The sequence below is a fragment of the Thermobia domestica genome, chromosome 18 (assembly GCF_964235325.1).
Source record: "Thermobia domestica chromosome 18, izTheDome1.hap1.1, whole genome shotgun sequence".
Classification (NCBI taxonomy): domain Eukaryota; kingdom Metazoa; phylum Arthropoda; class Insecta; order Zygentoma; family Lepismatidae; genus Thermobia; species Thermobia domestica.
In genome coordinates this window covers 8019542-8037249 of record NC_137471.1, presented here as the reverse complement: position 1 = coordinate 8037249, position 17708 = coordinate 8019542, and the positions used below count along the sequence as shown (strand labels likewise).

The window sequence follows — 17708 nt, the reverse complement described above, 5'->3', positions numbered from 1 at the left end:
ATGCGCAACTGTTCCGTCGCCAAGCTGTTGCCCTGCTTGGCGACACCTCAGCAACTTTTCTGTCGCCGTCACCTCAGTGAGCAGACTCCCATAAGACAATGCAACAAGATAGTTGTCCGACAGAACGTTGTCAATGTGAGGTAGGCCTAATATATCAGTTTCAACTGTCCCCAGTACTCGTCCAGCACCCGACCTACAGCCCAGATTTAGCACTGTAGTCTTGGCAATAACAGCCGTGTGGACTCGAGCATTATTATGAAGTATGTGAGCTCAACACACAGCGATCGATTGAAATGATCGCCTTCGACGAACAGACGCAGCTATGAGTTGATATATTCCTTCCATAGATGTCACTATATGCAATGAATAACTTCTTATCAGTGGCAAAAAAAAAAAAAATGAAATCTTTGAGTTTTACGTCCCACGGATATGCCGGTTAGGCTAAAGGTGGAGACGGTGATTATGAGAAATGAATGAAATAGTGGAATGAAGAAAGTGGCAGGAAACGGGAGAACCCCGAGAAAACCCACGAGCACGGTGTTTGTCCACCACAAAGTGCACACGGCGCGAGCTGGGATCGAACCAGGGACCCCAAGCACCGGAAGTGAACGCCCTACCACTGAGCTACCGCGCCCCCTTATTATTAGTGGCGTGACGGAAACTTGCAGAAATACCCTCGTATTGAATTTGAAAACCGATTCGTTTCGTATCTACTAAAAAGTCTAGTCTTGTGAGTAAACCCACCCGTTAATATTTCTTCAGTCTATTGTTTGTCCAAAAGTTGTTCTATACAAGCGTAAAAGTGGATCTGAAAAGGTAGGGGGACGCTTGACGTCATGCGTCTCCAGCGCATATATTTGCCCATTGCAATTTTTATAGTGGGGAACGACGTCCGCCTGCGTTCCCCTCACTTTTACTCCTTGGTTCTATATATAAGTACATTACAGCCACATAAATCGAGAGAGACTTCCAATTGTGTAGCCATTAAGGTGTTCTAAGGTGTACCTTTCTCATTCTTCCCCACTCCAACCCATCCTACTGTACCACAACCAAATTGGGATTTGAAGCCGTCTTTTCACACAGACTACACTGTACTAAGTTGCTATTGATCTGTTTTTTTTTTTTCTATAGAAACAAATAAAATAAATAGGTTATAGTGTAGAGGGCCGATGCCCGTCTACATCATCTGCATATCAAAATGCAGATGAGGGGCACATTTGCATATGTATATGTAAATAGGATAATTTGTGATTTAATTATTTGCTTAATATTAGCATATTCTGTGCATATTTATTGGATATTATTAGTATTGATGTGTGAAACACCTAGCATAGTACGTAAATATTAATACAATATTGTATTATATTGTATTTATTTCATTGTGTTTATTCCATTTATGGACCTTAGATAATGTATTAATGAGTTGCATATAATTACGTCGTTGTTGCATAATGCATAACTAACAGGGGATGATGGAAGATAATGAATATAAAGCAGAGATGAAGAATTAATTAAAAGAGGAAAGTAGCAGAATCTATTAGAATCATACTTGATTTTCAGAACGCTTGGATGAGAGCTAGAGCTGAAAAAAGTTTTTTTTTTTTTTCCCGACTGACTGTCGCCTATACTACAGGTTGGGAGGTCTATCTCAACTCAACACGGAAAGAAACACCCAGAATAGAAACTAAATAAGTATTGTATACCCAGGAAGTAGCCTATAGACTTCCGTTGGTGAATTTACACTGGGTTTGATACAATGTGTTGGAACACGGAGCTTGTATTGTTTAAAATGCCATAAACTTTTTCACGTCTACATGTGAAAATATTGGTTTCTATACGTGTGACTTCCACTGCATCTAGCGTCAGCGTCTTTTCCTCCCCCCCTGTTCACCAAAAACCAGTAACCTGGCTAGCGAGCCTCTTGCTAGGTTCCCAGTAGGCAACACCAATTTGAAAATGTATACTTTAATTTGACTCATTTTCTGTGTTTAATATTAATATTTACGTACTAAGCTATAATCGTTCTTGGAAAGACCGCATAAAAATCTGTTAATTTTAACAACGTGTTTCCCTTATCGAGCAAGACACTTAGATCTTGTATTTGTGAAAAGTAAATAATTATCAAAGATGTTTCCTTCAATCTCTCTCCAAGAAAGCATGGCTGCATTAGTAAGCAGACGGTTTGAACGACTGCCACAGTAATTGGGTAGAATGCTGCTTCTGGGAGAGATGTCAGTTAATAAATTGTATATATATGTAATCTTTGTATGTTAAACTTTATTTTTATGTGTAATATCATATGTTTCTGTATTTCATTCATATGTAACTAGCAAAGGAAAACAAAAGTAGGCGGAAATCATCCATAGTTTCTGCTGTGAGCATTAAGCTTCCGTGTTGTCCGCTATCTGGGAGGGGCAGCACGTATCAGCCGAGAAAGGTAAAGTTGGCTACGGATGGTAGCTGGAAGAAGGGCATTGACACGGGAGACCACCCGCAATACTCGCCGCAAGGCATGAACCCTTTGTCAAAGGGTGGTGGAAGAAGCGAGTTTCTTCGTTTCCTGTGTTTTGCCCGAAACATATACTCGTTTTCTATGGAGAACGGGGTAGTTGAAGCTAGACTCGTGAAGTAACAAGAGGTAGTTTTGCAGTGTTAAAGGGAGTCATCCGACTTCCAGTACAGAGTTCAAGACCCAGGACGCGGTGAGAACAATTTCGGTTCCCCGGGATTTGTCCTGTGAACTACAGTATCGCGAGTGAGTTGTACAAAATTCCTCGAAGAACATGAAATAGTACAGTGACAAACAGTGTATAACTTAACCTATTTTAATTATACGTCAGTGGTGCTATTCTCTTCAGTGATAATGGAAATTTAAATTCTAAATCATTCTTAACATTCATCAATCTCTGAGTGCTTAGGACTCTCAGTGGAGATCATTTACTTTAAAATCTCTTCACAACCCCAGAGTTAATATGGGACAATTGCAGTTTCCCCAATATGGGAGAAATCTATATATCGTTACATATCTCAAATAGAGATACAACACCGAGGCCAGTAACGCCATTATACTGAGCCTGTCCTTGGACATTTTAGCACAAGGCTTACAAGTAACCATTTGCTTGTTTAAAATTTGGAGCTACTGAACATTCCTTTATAGAATGCTTCACAGTCAGTGTACCTTATTTTGTAGCAGAACATTTTCACGTGGTGGAATGATCATCTTGGAGGAGACTGTGTCAGTGAATTGGAACTTTGAGTACGTCGAGTAACATTTTAGAACAGTGTATCAGCATATAAAATTTTCTTTATGTTTATCGTCACTCTGTGGTTTAAGTAACAAATAATAGTGAAATATGTTGCTTCGACATTTTAATACATCTCTCCTCTAGAACTGTTAGAGACGAGAAACTAGATAAGTATGAGGAGATAAATAATTCTGTAAATAATTCTATATAAGTTTTTTTTTTTTTTAAAGGTCAGACAGACCTTTGCAGTTTATCAGTTTATTCTCATTCATTTTATTTTTTTTTAAAGTGTGTTAAATATCAAATATATATCATTTACAAGTAAAGTGTTTATGTGATAGTGCACTAAAAGGTGATAAGAAATAGTGTATAATGAGTGATATCATCTCATCTACCATGGTTGAGATGCCTGTTTTCTTCATGGAAAATAAATCTGTCAGCTCTTACCGGAACAACTGTGTATTCAATTGCTGTAGGGTGAGTACCTGCACTAATGTCAATTTTGTTTCAGGAGTGTGATTCAAGGAGACAGTTTCCCCTTGATTGTGTATGTTGACCATCTCTCTGCATGGGGCTCAGAGAGAGAATACTGCCCAAAAGAACAACTAACAACCATGAAATAGTGAGATCATTTACAGGCTGCTACCTGTAAAATTTAAATTATATATATATATTTTTTTTTACATAACTTTGAAACTTATTACAGACTCACTATTTATAGCATCCTTGAACATGGTTGTTATGCAGATGGCCCTGATATCTGCTGTTTTCAGAAATAATTAATTTTTGCTCTACCGAATTCATAACAGAGTGGCGGCCCTGACGGGAGAGAACCTAATCTCCAAGAGGGAATAAATAACTACGTTTATAGTATTTTTGATATTTGCATTTTAAGTAAATACGTTAGGTAATTAAATATTCCCAGCCACTCTCCTTCAACATTTTTTTTTTATTTATTGTGTTGGTGTCTTTAGGTAAATAGTAGCTTCGGCTCTGGCCACCTAGCACCTCACAATATAAGTGGCGCCTTCAGCGTTAAGGGCAAGTGAGTATATTCTATATACTCAATGGTCAATATACAGTTGTGTTAAATTTCGGTATATGTGTTGTTTTTATCTCCCTGAAAAATTTCCAAGAACGTAGGTGTCTTGTGTTTTGAAATTTACTTATGTTTGAATATTTTTGTCTAAACATTAATAGAGAATTCAGTTATTTTGAACTTTGGGGGGAAGAAAACTTGTAAGCCCGTTTGTTGTTCTTTTAATGGTTGTAACGCGAGCACAGGCTCGAAGAGTAAGAAACATGGATAACGAGTTCGGTTTTGAAGAGTTCTCTCAGAGAGCTGGGGAGCTCTCAGAGGAGAGTAATGTTATTGACGTGCAGAGCGCTAGCGAGCGCCCTGTCAGCGTTGTGGGAGACGCTGATGCAGTAGAAACGGTTCCGCCAGGCCCCAGTAGGGAACCGGAAGTACCATTGCGGGAGGACAGGGAAGAAACCGCAGAAATTACCGAACGAGGTGTTAGCCCAGCCATTAATGCATGTAGCTCTAAGGGAAGTAACGATCATTTAGCCGCAATGCTAAGTGAACTTTTTCAGGGATTAGAGAAAAAGTTAGAGTTAAAAATAGATGAAAGTACGAAAAAACAAGATGAGAATGCAAAGAATCTAAAGGATGAATTAAAGTTAGAAATAGAGGAATGTACGAGAAGACAAGAAGAAAATAATCGAAGTTTAAAGGAGGATTTGAATTTAAAGTTAGTAGAAAGTTCTAAGGGTCTGGAAAAGCTAGAAAAGAAAATTGAGGAAAGTAATAACACATTAGAATCAAGTTATCTGAGACTAGAACAGGCAGTTGAGTCCAGTAATGCTCGTCTTGAACTCCAGATGGAGGCTGTGAGTTCAAGACTGGAGCAAAGTGAGCGTCAGCTGACGGAGCGTCTTGAGCTCACGACTGCAGATCTTAGGGGGGAAATACATCAGGCTAGAGAAGAACTGTCTGCGCGTGTAACCGAAACTTCGAGCAGGATTGACGAAGTTCAAGAGAACGCTTCTAGCTTAGCCAGACAGTTAGATGAGAATTACACTGAACTTGCTGAGAGTGTTAGACAGGTCTCGTCTCGCGTCGAACAGACCACTCTTACCTTAAATAATCAGGTCAGGCGAGTGGAAGTGAATTTCACTTCCCAATTAGCAAGGATCCGAGGGGAACTAGAGCAGGAAACGCCACTCGATGAGATCAGGTCAGAATGTAACGGCAGCATCCAACAGATGCAAGAGACCGTTCATGACGTGTGTGCTCAGCTCGAGAAGAAGATGGAGGAGTGGAAGAGCTCCATCCAGAAGGAGACCAGTGAGGTTATAGAAGGGAGACTCGCTAACATCTCTGTCTCCGGCACACAGGAAAGGCCAACGTCACCAAATGACATCTCGAGTCGCGATCTGCCTGGTTCTCAACCTGGGAACCTAGCTGCTTCCCGTGAGACAGAACCCGTCCCGTCGACGTCTCGCTCATGCAATCATGAGACGAGACAACACCTAGCAACAGCCTTTGGACTAATACATAGGGATGTTACCTTACCAGTGTATTCAGGGAACGAATCTGAGACAGAAACATACAACTTTCTCCAAGATCTCGACCGGTACTTTGAGGTCACTGGAGTACCGGACGAGATGAGGCTCAGCTTCATACCGCGAGCGATCCGTAATACTTGCTACCAATGGTTTCAAGTGAACCGGAACAAGATCCATACATACGAAGACTTTGTACACAACTTCAGACAGTGCTATCTGAGTGAAGAACGACTGGCAAATCTTAGGGCAACGATCCTCACCTCCCACTTTGACACTCGTGTACACAAATCCCCAGCAGAATATCTGCTGGATTTGTTACACAAAAACAGTATTTTAGAGCCGAGGATGTCTGACGCTACGTTATTAAAGGTACTTCCGCGTCATTTCCCGAACTGGCTGTTTAGGGCAATAGTCTCTTCTCGCCCAAAGACAATAGCCGAGCTTCTAAATCTTGTTCAGGAACTGCAGTCGTCGATGACGAATCGCGACCAGTTCTTTCAGGGTAACCAGAGGAAAGGGGTCAACATGCTCCAAGTGAGCATCGAAAACGAGGACAATAACCCCTCTGGCCACAGTGGTAAACACGCTGCTCGTAAAAAGAATAGAACGAGAGAAAACCAGCGTCCTTACCAGAGAAAGAGACAGCAAACCACGAACCAAAACAACAACCACCAGCGATCCCCGCCTCGCCACCAGAGCAGCGGAAGTGGGTCGTCTGGCTGGTCACGTGGGGGGAACTCCCACTCCTCTCACAACAACAACGTTCGTGGAGCCCGAGGTAGGAGGGGAGGGATGCGCCAAACGGATAGACAGCAGGGAAATTCCTTTCGTCACGAGGACCAGGAAATCCAGCTGTTGGAGCACTATGACCGAGCGCCTCCTCCTACCAGTCAGAATCATAACATGACCAGGAATAACCAATCCTCTTCTTCTGCTCCCAGAGAATGAGGATTGTCCGCATGTACTTTGGACAACGGTAGGATGACTATGGAGAACACGAGTACATCTGAGTTGACAAATGAAAATTCCAAGTATGTGCGTAATTTAGAAGAAAATGTAGAAAATATTCATTTATATGATAATATGTGTGAAACCACAGTGAAAGAGATTTTTGACAATGTAGTAGAAAAAGAAGAAGAAAATTGTAATATTTGTTCAGATATAATAGCAAAGAAGCATTTTAGTGAAGGCATGTTCAAAAATAAGTTAACCTTGTTAAGTAGGACAGGAGAACACATTGATTTAGATAGGGCTGTATATGAAGAGGCCAATGGCATTTTTAAGAATTTATTCGATTCAAGTGATGAAGAACTACCCAGTAATAACGTCATCTCACTACCAGAGATTAATGTACTTTTGTTTGGAAAGGAAGTTAATTCATTATTAGATACAGGAGCTACTTGTTCTGCTATCTCTAAAGAAATTTGGGACTCCGTCTCAAATAGCCACCCCACACCCGCATTTTTGAGTGCTAAGAATATACGGGTTACGTCTGCTTTCGGAAGTAAATCAGCGACGATCATAGGCCAGACGCTGTTAGTCATTCAGATACATGGGAAGGAATTTCATACATTAGGCATCATTATATCAGGTCTGAACAGATCATTGATTTTAGGTTCCAACTTCTTTACAGAATCTCGTGCCGTGTTAGATTATGATACTGGCCTTCTACATCTCAAACATCCTCATGATGTAGAAGTCAAATTTAGATCTGTAGATTGCGAGACTGAGGATCTAGTAGTTCGATGTTTAGAATTGAATGGTGAGTGCGAGAAACCATATAGTTTCATTGAGGAGTTAGATAATTTTGAATGTAATTTTTCCCCGTCAGATGAAGGACGGAAGGCCATACGGGTTAGCGCACAGAATGAGCATAAGACCTGCAGAGAAAAGGCTGCTCGCGCCCCGAACTTGGATGATGGGAGATTCCCAAGTGCCCAAGAAATGGCAGTTCATGTATTCCCACCAGAAGAGTGGCGTAAAGTGAACACACGTGCCTCCCGTTCAGATATAGAAGATTTTGTCGCGAACTACACAGATCTCTCAGCCTCACAAAGAGAGAGTTTGAAAGCTGTTCTTTTAAAGCACCAGGCGCTTTTTGATATCAAGCCAGGTTGCATAACTAACTACGAGCACGAGGTTGGAGTAACGGACGAACGTCCCATAAAAACTAAATTGTATCCTTACCCAAAGAAATTCAGAAATTTAGTATCGAATGAAATTTCGCGTTGGGAGGCCTGGGGTGTGATCAAGAAGATGCCTACCGCTTTCATAAACCCTCTGGTAGTGACGCCGAAGAGTGATGGACGTATTCGTGTCTGTATAGATGGCCGAGCTCTGGCTAAAATTTCAGGGGATCTCTCTGACAGACCTATGCCACCCCTATCTGTTCTCCAAGATATTTGCGACAACTCTTGGTTCAGCTGCGTGGATGCAACTGAGATGTTTTTACAAATTAAGGTCAAGGAAAGTGACCAGAAGTATCTTGGGTTCCTACATGAAGGCATTTCATATGTTTTTCAAAAACTACCGTTTGGGACAAAACAGAGCCTTGCTTCTTGCGTAAGAGCATTAGATATGATAATTGGATCAGAGGCTAGAGAGTACTGCGGCGCTTATGTAGATGATTTAATTCTAGCCGACAGGAGCTTCGAAGATCATTTGGTACACCTCGACAGAGTGTTGGGTTTACTCACTGCAGGCGGCCTAACTCTCAGGCTGAAAAAGTGTAATTTTGCGAGAAAATCACTTAACATACTTGGTTTCCATCTTTCGCAATCCGGTATCGGTAAAGATCCGGCGAAAGTGAAGGCGGTGTTAGATTTTAGGACACCACGGAACGTGAAGGAACTGCGTTCCTTCATTGGCTACTGCCAGTATTATCGTTGCTTTAGTAGGAAGTACTCGGAAGTTCTCCATCCGTTGTTCCAACTGCTAAAGAAGAATGTTAGATTCAAATGGGAGCCAGTACATCAGGCAGCGATGGACAGGATCAAGCAGATCTTCCAGGAGGAAGTAGTTCTGAAAACCATCCTGCCTGACAAGCAACTGATTCTCGAATGTGATGCGTGTGATATTGCGTGTTCTTCGCTATTGTACCAGCGTGATGACAATGATGACATCCGTGTCATTGCTTTTACATCACGTGTGTTCAATGCCGCACAACGCAACTATTCTATAACGGAGAAGGAATTTTATGGACTCATAGATGGCGTTGTTAAGTTTAAGCAGTACTTAGTTGGTACTAAGTTCATAGTACGCAGTGACCACCTTGCTCTTAAATTTATTCTCTATTGTAGACTTACAAACCAGCGTATCACCCGGTGGGCGATGTTACTCTCGAATTTCAATTTTGAATTCCAGTTTGTCAAGTCAAATGAGAATCTGAGTGATTATCACTCTAGGTACCCTCCTCACACAGAAGAAGACCTCAGTGTTGCACGGAAGCCTATCCTCCAGGAGTCGCTGATGTCCATCCTGACGGAAATTCCATGTGAGTTGAGGAAGATGATAGCCATACTACCGGAGATGCAGTCTTCAGATCCTGTCTATGGCAAGATCAAGAAAGACGTCGAAGAGAAGACGGACTCACCAAAGGTGAACGGTGCTTGTCACCGTTTTGAAGTTTTGAACGGGCGCTTATGCAAGCGTGACCGGGAAGGAGTCCGAATTTGCATCCCAGAAGTGTTAGTAGTTCCACTGCTCGATTATTACCATTCAGATCGAGGGCACCTGTCGGCCAGTAAACTACTTCCGCTTCTAACAGAATTCTTCGTATGGCCAAAGATGAGAGCAAGTGTGAGGCGTTTTTGTGCTTCCTGCGAACTGTGCCAGAAGAGCAACCCCCCTCAATGTTATCGTCCGGGACCACTGAATCCCGTCGTAGTTGAGAAGCCAGGCTACTTGGTCTGTGCTGACTGGTTAGGGCCTCTAACCAAGGGAATTGGGGGAGTCCACTACGTTCTAGTATTTTATGATGCTTTCTCCAAACTAATAGGATTGTATGCATGCAGAAAGGCAAACACTACCACTGCCATAAGGAAACTCAAGGAGTATCTGAAGGTTAATCCTAGTGTGGAACTAGTCTTAACAGACAGAGGGTCACCTTTCCAGTCTAACCGCTGGAAAACAGAATTAGCAGATCTTGGTATCAGGCACATCACTTCGACGCCATATTATCCGCAAGGAGAAATGGCAGAGGTAGCTGTCAAGGCTACAGTACGTTTGCTACGTAAATTGTGCCATGATAACCAAAGATTGTGGCCCAAATACTTGGAAAGGATAGAGAAGTGCTTAAATTCTGCCAAACACCTGACCACTGGCGTGTCAGCCTTTGAGTGCCACTTTGGGCAGTCTATGTCAAGAGACATAGCCAGGCTGTTTGATATCCCAGCAGTGGATAAGCGCCATGACGTGCAGTACTATGTAGAAATTGCTAGAAAGAACCATAAAAGGAATGCTGCTGCACGAAAACGCAACTTTGACAAGTCACACCGTACTGTAGAGTACAAAGCGGGTGATCTTGTTCTAACTAGAGTTTTCCCCAAGTCGGATGCTCTAGCAGGTGTGTCAAAGAAGCTCTTGCTCTTGTACTCGGGACCGTGGCAGATTGTCGCCGCCACTGGTCGAAACATGTACACACTAGGGGATCCAGCGACTAAAGAAGTGAAGATGACAAGGAATGCATTTCTATTGAAACCATACATCTCTAGAGACGAGAAGGATCAAAGTGGTACTGGTACATAGAGAAGACACAAATCACACATATATGCATCACGCAACCGGAAGTGACAACTAGTGTATATAGTGATAGTGTTAGTGTATATTTCAGTGTATTAGTGTAAGTGTATGTATTGGGAACTTATGTCATTTATTCTCATGTAATTCAGGGAACACTGAATTCTCTTATTTAGCTTTTGATGTTGATTTGCTTTTATTATGTTTATTGTGTGTTTAACAGTGTTTTATATTGTTTTTTATTTAACCTTAGATGTATTGTGAAATTTTAATATTTCAGGAACAAAAATGTGCCCTCCGTATGATCTACGTCCTGTACTAGAAAGTACAGCACCTAGAATCATAGGGGGGAAATTTATGTAGAGGGCCGATGCCCGTCTACATCATCTGCATATCAAAATGCAGATGAGGGGCACATTTGCATATGTATATGTAAATAGGATAATTTGTGATTTAATTATTTGCTTAATATTAGCATATTCTGTGCATATTTATTGGATATTATTAGTATTGATGTGTGAAACACCTAGCATAGTACGTAAATATTAATACAATATTGTATTATATTGTATTTATTTCATTGTGTTTATTCCATTTATGGACCTTAGATAATGTATTAATGAGTTGCATATAATTACGTCGTTGTTGCATAATGCATAACTAACAGGGGATGATGGAAGATAATGAATATAAAGCAGAGATGAAGAATTAATTAAAAGAGGAAAGTAGCAGAATCTATTAGAATCATACTTGATTTTCAGAACGCTTGGATGAGAGCTAGAGCTGAAAAAAGTTTTTTTTTTTTTTTCCGACTGACTGTCGCCTATACTACAGGTTGGGAGGTCTATCTCAACTCAACACGGAAAGAAACACCCAGAATAGAAACTAAATAAGTATTGTATACCCAGGAAGTAGCCTATAGACTTCCGTTGGTGAATTTACACTGGGTTTGATACAATGTGTTGGAACACGGAGCTTGTATTGTTTAAAATGCCATAAACTTTTTCACGTCTACATGTGAAAATATTGGTTTCTATACGTGTGACTTCCACTGCATCTAGCGTCAGCGTCTTTTCCTCCCCCCCTGTTCACCAAAAACCAGTAACCTGGCTAGCGAGCCTCTTGCTAGGTTCCCAGTAGGCAACACCAATTTGAAAATGTATACTTTAATTTGACTCATTTTCTGTGTTTAATATTAATATTTACGTACTAAGCTATAATCGTTCTTGGAAAGACCGCATAAAAATCTGTTAATTTTAACAACGTGTTTCCCTTATCGAGCAAGACACTTAGATCTTGTATTTGTGAAAAGTAAATAATTATCAAAGATGTTTCCTTCAATCTCTCTCCAAGAAAGCATGGCTGCATTAGTAAGCAGACGGTTTGAACGACTGCCACAGTAATTGGGTAGAATGCTGCTTCTGGGAGAGATGTCAGTTAATAAATTGTATATATATGTAATCTTTGTATGTTAAACTTTATTTTTATGTGTAATATCATATGTTTCTGTATTTCATTCATATGTAACTAGCAAAGGAAAACAAAAGTAGGCGGAAATCATCCATAGTTTCTGCTGTGAGCATTAAGCTTCCGTGTTGTCCGCTATCTGGGAGGGGCAGCACGTATCAGCCGAGAAAGGTAAAGTTGGCTACGGATGGTAGCTGGAAGAAGGGCATTGACACGGGAGACCACCCGCAATACTCGCCGCAAGGCATGAACCCTTTGTCAAAGGGTGGTGGAAGAAGCGAGTTTCTTCGTTTCCTGTGTTTTGCCCGAAACATATACTCGTTTTCTATGGAGAACGGGGTAGTTGAAGCTAGACTCGTGAAGTAACAAGAGGTAGTTTTGCAGTGTTAAAGGGAGTCATCCGACTTCCAGTACAGAGTTCAAGACCCAGGACGCGGTGAGAACAATTTCGGTTCCCCGGGATTTGTCCTGTGAACTACAGTATCGCGAGTGAGTTGTACAAAATTCCTCGAAGAACATGAAATAGTACAGTGACAAACAGTGTATAACTTAACCTATTTTAATTATACGTCAGTGGTGCTATTCTCTTCAGTGATAATGGAAATTTAAATTCTAAATCATTCTTAACATTCATCAATCTCTGAGTGCTTAGGACTCTCAGTGGAGATCATTTACTTTAAAATCTCTTCACAACCCCAGAGTTAATATGGGACAATTGCAGTTTCCCCAATATGGGAGAAATCTATATATCGTTACATATCTCAAATAGAGATACAACACCGAGGCCAGTAACGCCATTATACTGAGCCTGTCCTTGGACATTTTAGCACAAGGCTTACAAGTAACCATTTGCTTGTTTAAAATTTGGAGCTACTGAACATTCCTTTATAGAATGCTTCACAGTCAGTGTACCTTATTTTGTAGCAGAACATTTTCACGTGGTGGAATGATCATCTTGGAGGAGACTGTGTCAGTGAATTGGAACTTTGAGTACGTCGAGTAACATTTTAGAACAGTGTATCAGCATATAAAATTTTCTTTATGTTTATCGTCACTCTGTGGTTTAAGTAACAAATAATAGTGAAATATGTTGCTTCGACATTTTAATACATCTCTCCTCTAGAACTGTTAGAGACGAGAAACTAGATAAGTATGAGGAGATAAATAATTCTGTAAATAATTCTATATAAGTTTTTTTTTTTTTAAAGGTCAGACAGACCTTTGCAGTTTATCAGTTTATTCTCATTCATTTTATTTTTTTTTAAAGTGTGTTAAATATCAAATATATATCATTTACAAGTAAAGTGTTTATGTGATAGTGCACTAAAAGGTGATAAGAAATAGTGTATAATGAGTGATATCATCTCATCTACCATGGTTGAGATGCCTGTTTTCTTCATGGAAAATAAATCTGTCAGCTCTTACCGGAACAACTGTGTATTCAATTGCTGTAGGGTGAGTACCTGCACTAATGTCAATTTTGTTTCAGGAGTGTGATTCAAGGAGACAGTTTCCCCTTGATTGTGTATGTTGACCATCTCTCTGCATGGGGCTCAGAGAGAGAATACTGCCCAAAAGAACAACTAACAACCATGAAATAGTGAGATCATTTACAGGCTGCTACCTGTAAAATTTAAATTATATATATATATATTTTTTTTTTACATAACTTTGAAACTTATTACAGACTCACTATTTATAGCATCCTTGAACATGGTTGTTATGCAGATGGCCCTGATATCTGCTGTTTTCAGAAATAATTAATTTTTGCTCTACCGAATTCATAACAGAGTGGCGGCCCTGACGGGAGAGAACCTAATCTCCAAGAGGGAATAAATAACTACGTTTATAGTATTTTTGATATTTGCATTTTAAGTAAATACGTTAGGTAATTAAATATTCCCAGCCACTCTCCTTCAACATTTTTTTTTTATTTATTGTGTTGGTGTCTTTAGGTAAATAGTAGCTTCGGCTCTGGCCACCTAGCACCTCACAATAGTTACTAATATAAATAAAAAAAAACTTGGTAGCTTAAACAATTACACACATAATTGGCAGTACTGTACTAGAAACCGAATAATAATAGGGACTAAATATAATTATATATGATGTCTTAAATTTCCTAAATTTATATCAGACAATATAAATTACGTACGTTTCTATGAGAAATAAGAACCTTTAAAAGTTCTAGGCCTCAGAGGTTTGGTGTTTCATGTAACCAAAATACCTTGCTGTAAAAAAAAAAAAAAAAAAAAAAAACGAATTTAGTTTGCGGAAAGGAGGAGGCAATCGTGTACATACCACAGTCCCCCGTCGCTACACCACTGGGCATCCGTAACTACAAATATTCTCAGATAGACCACAGCTTATTAATTGTTGTTATTTCTAAATATATTTTTAAAAGTATGCGTTCTGTTGATTACGTAAGAATGTTATGGAGTTTGTTTATAAACGCTGATAACAATGAACGTTCCTAGACGAGCTGACTAATGCAGGAAAAATTGAGTAAGGCTTTTTTTTTAATATACAGATTTATAATTTAACATCCCTGTAAGCGTATCTGCTTTTACTGTACTAGTATACATTCGTCTGGTTAATTAGAGATATGATTGTCAAAATATAATCATATCAAGGGTGCCCACAGGCAGGTATTAGGACGTAAGTCGCACCCGTAAGATTATTCGAGGACGGAGAACAATTTTTCATTGAAAATCGTGTGTAGAATAAAATCAGAGAATTGTAAAGTTAGGTGATTGCCCCCAAGCTCTTGGGGGATGGACAAGGGCGCCGATTTCTCTGTAACTTTGGGGGCATTCAGATGTGTGTGTGGTTGCAGACAAGGATCCAAAAAAGGATATATGATTATTTTAAGACATTGAATTCAAATTATGCCAAATATTGTATATTCATAAAAAATATATATTCATAAAATACATGGGGATCCACATGAATATTCGGGAGCCGGGTCCTCAAGATCGGCGCCCTTGGGAATGGCACCTCTGATGGGATGATGCGTCAATCTCAATATGTATACTAAAACCACAGAAAATTACATCCTGTGATTAAAATATGACTAGCACACTCGCCATGATTCGCGAAACGCTCTGAAAACCATACTCGTCAAATAAGATCACATTATAAGAGAGGAAATTAAATTTGTACTTTCCACAGTTATGCCCTGTAAGCTAAAGGAGACATTATTACTGAAAGAGAGAGAAAAAAACTGAAGAATAGTAAAACCCCGAGAAAATCCAGACAATGTTGGTCACCATAAACCAGGGGGACCATGCCCACCTAAATTTTTACTGGCCCCTAAAATTTTCATGGTAGGCTTGCTTTAGGGCTGGCTACGGGCCTGCCACAAATACACACAGAATGAGATCGAACCTCGTATCAGTGTTCATATATAATACAATTTCATATATTATGTTTACTTGAGGATAAGTCTTTCACGGTGCGCAGCCCACTTCGAATTTTCCTTTTGTAAATTAAAATAAATTACCCGAATATTAATACTCTTATCTTTTCCAAGTGGTGGTCCGCATACTACTAGGCATGCGCGGCAGTACTCACATCTCATAATGTATAAAAGATATAAGACCCCCCATGTCTGCAAAGTTCTGAACTTAATTATTGGTAATACTGCTACCTGTCTCCACTACTACCACGCAAATACTAATATTTAAATGTGTGGAGTCCGTATCTTGCCTTTAAAAAAAAAAAAAAAAAAAAAAAAAAAAAAAAAAAAAAAAAAAACAGGCCTGAAATAACTGGGAGCCAGAACCCTAAGTCAGACCTTTGACCACATCTTTCCATTAATTGTAATTGCCGGCGCTTAAATACCACTCAAACATAGCACACATTCACCGGTTTGATGTGTGGTTTAGTGCATTACCTCCCAATACTTAACTTTTTGGATTTCTATACCCAACTTCGCTTTCTCTCAACTGAAGAATGTTTCTTAATAGGTTGACGATACTGGATTAACACCGAAAATTGTGCTCCGCGAGAATCGCTCAGGGGACCACACGCGCTTTAAAAGCATCAGCATATTTGTTCTTTTGTCTGTCCCGTGGGGGCACGGTGAATCAGTGGCCGACCGCTCTTTACCTCTGGTGCGTGAGGTCCCTGGTTCGACTCCGGTCAGGTAAGTATATGGTGGACATCGTGCTTGTGGGTCTTCTCGGAGTACTTCAGTTTCCTCCCACTTTCTCATTCCAACAATTTTTCCATTGCCATTAACTTGCTTTAATCGCGTTACGCCTTAGCCTAAAGGGCATAAACGTGGGACGTTAAACTGAAAGATTTAATTTTTTCCTCTGTCCCGTAAGTTACATACGTTTGCAGTAATGTACGCAAAATTTGATCAAGAGGAGGAGTGATTTAAGCTCGTATTGTTTCAAAATTTTTGTATAGGCATTTTAACTGTAAATATTGCTTATTATTTTCATCTTAATCAAGGGGAGGGGGTAAACCAGGGAATCCCTTTTTGTATAATGAGTTAAGTTTGAGTTTAACGTCCCGTTCAGCAGCGAGGCTATATGAGACGTGGACCTACTGATTAACGTGGAATCCGAACCACATGAGCTCCCGCCGGGAATCGAACCCGGGTCTCCCACGTCAAAGCCGCGTACGCTAACCGCTTAGCCACGGAGAAGCTCGTCCCTCTTTGTATATGCCACTGCACGGTTTGACACTACAAAATAAATTATATGTTCTTAAATCACCATTTAAAAAACAAGACTATGACTACAGACAAGAGATATGACGAATTAAGATTATTAGAACTAAAAGAGCATTTTATTACTTTATAATTGAAATGATAATGCTTTGTGTAAACTTACCTACTTCGCCCGGCACACTAACAGCTGCACCGAACAACTTGCCTTTTAACTGTGTTCCATCATCAAGCACAAGTGTTGCTACCTGTTCTTCATCCATAATTTCACTGTCAATATCACAGTTTCAACTTCCCTCACAAGGTATGACGGGACCCACGTGTAATTTCCGTCAAGTGTTCTTGTAAGCAATTTAACTGCTACGCGCGTTTATTTCATCACTAAAACTATGCTTTAATATTATTCAGAATGTGTATTGTCTCATCACACAATAAGAAAACACGATTAGTAATCAACAACAATGTACACACACACAAATAATGAGTTTACAGCCAGCTGATCCAGTGCATGCTCCCTCAATAAGCGCGCTGAAGAAGACTGAAAAGCATAGACTCGCTCTTCCAGGTCCTTGCAAATCTACTGCGTATCTTGCCAGTTGCCAGGCTAGTAAGCGAGCTTCATTGCGATATCTTCGACGCTGTAGCAAGAGCAGACAGATTCCAACAAGAAATTGATATCGGATTAATATATTATATTTCCTAGTTAATTGATAGTTAATTCAATTTTTAGTATGGACAAATATTAACAGGAGAGTTATTGATATTTCCATGCAGTCAAGTTAAAGCTACCAGAAAAGCTCTTTCTTTATTTTTCATATAAAAGTAACTATGAGATAGCGACCTTGTCCTTGTGAATGGCTTTAATTGTGGTTTTGTTCTTATTAGTATTTTAAAATTCCATGCACGCAAAGGTGACAGTATACAAATCGCACGCTATCAGAAGAATCATCAGGGGCTACGTCAAGTGTGAGCCGTGGAGGGCTGTGGTCCACCATTCAACATTAAATTTG

General features: G+C 40.0%; 1 protein-coding gene across 1 annotated transcript in view; it reads right to left on the bottom strand.

The window, feature by feature from the left end:
- The window catches only part of r (carbamoyl-phosphate synthetase 2, aspartate transcarbamylase, and dihydroorotase rudimentary), a 263246-nt gene extending 245960 nt beyond the window's left edge, over positions 1–17286 (bottom strand). Inside the window, 1 exon segment of the mRNA XM_081746006.1 lies at positions 16865–17286. Within this exon segment, the coding sequence (XP_081602132.1) occupies positions 16865–16961 (97 nt within the window). The 5' untranslated portion in view covers positions 16962–17286.
- Positions 17287–17708: the final 422 nt, after the last annotated feature.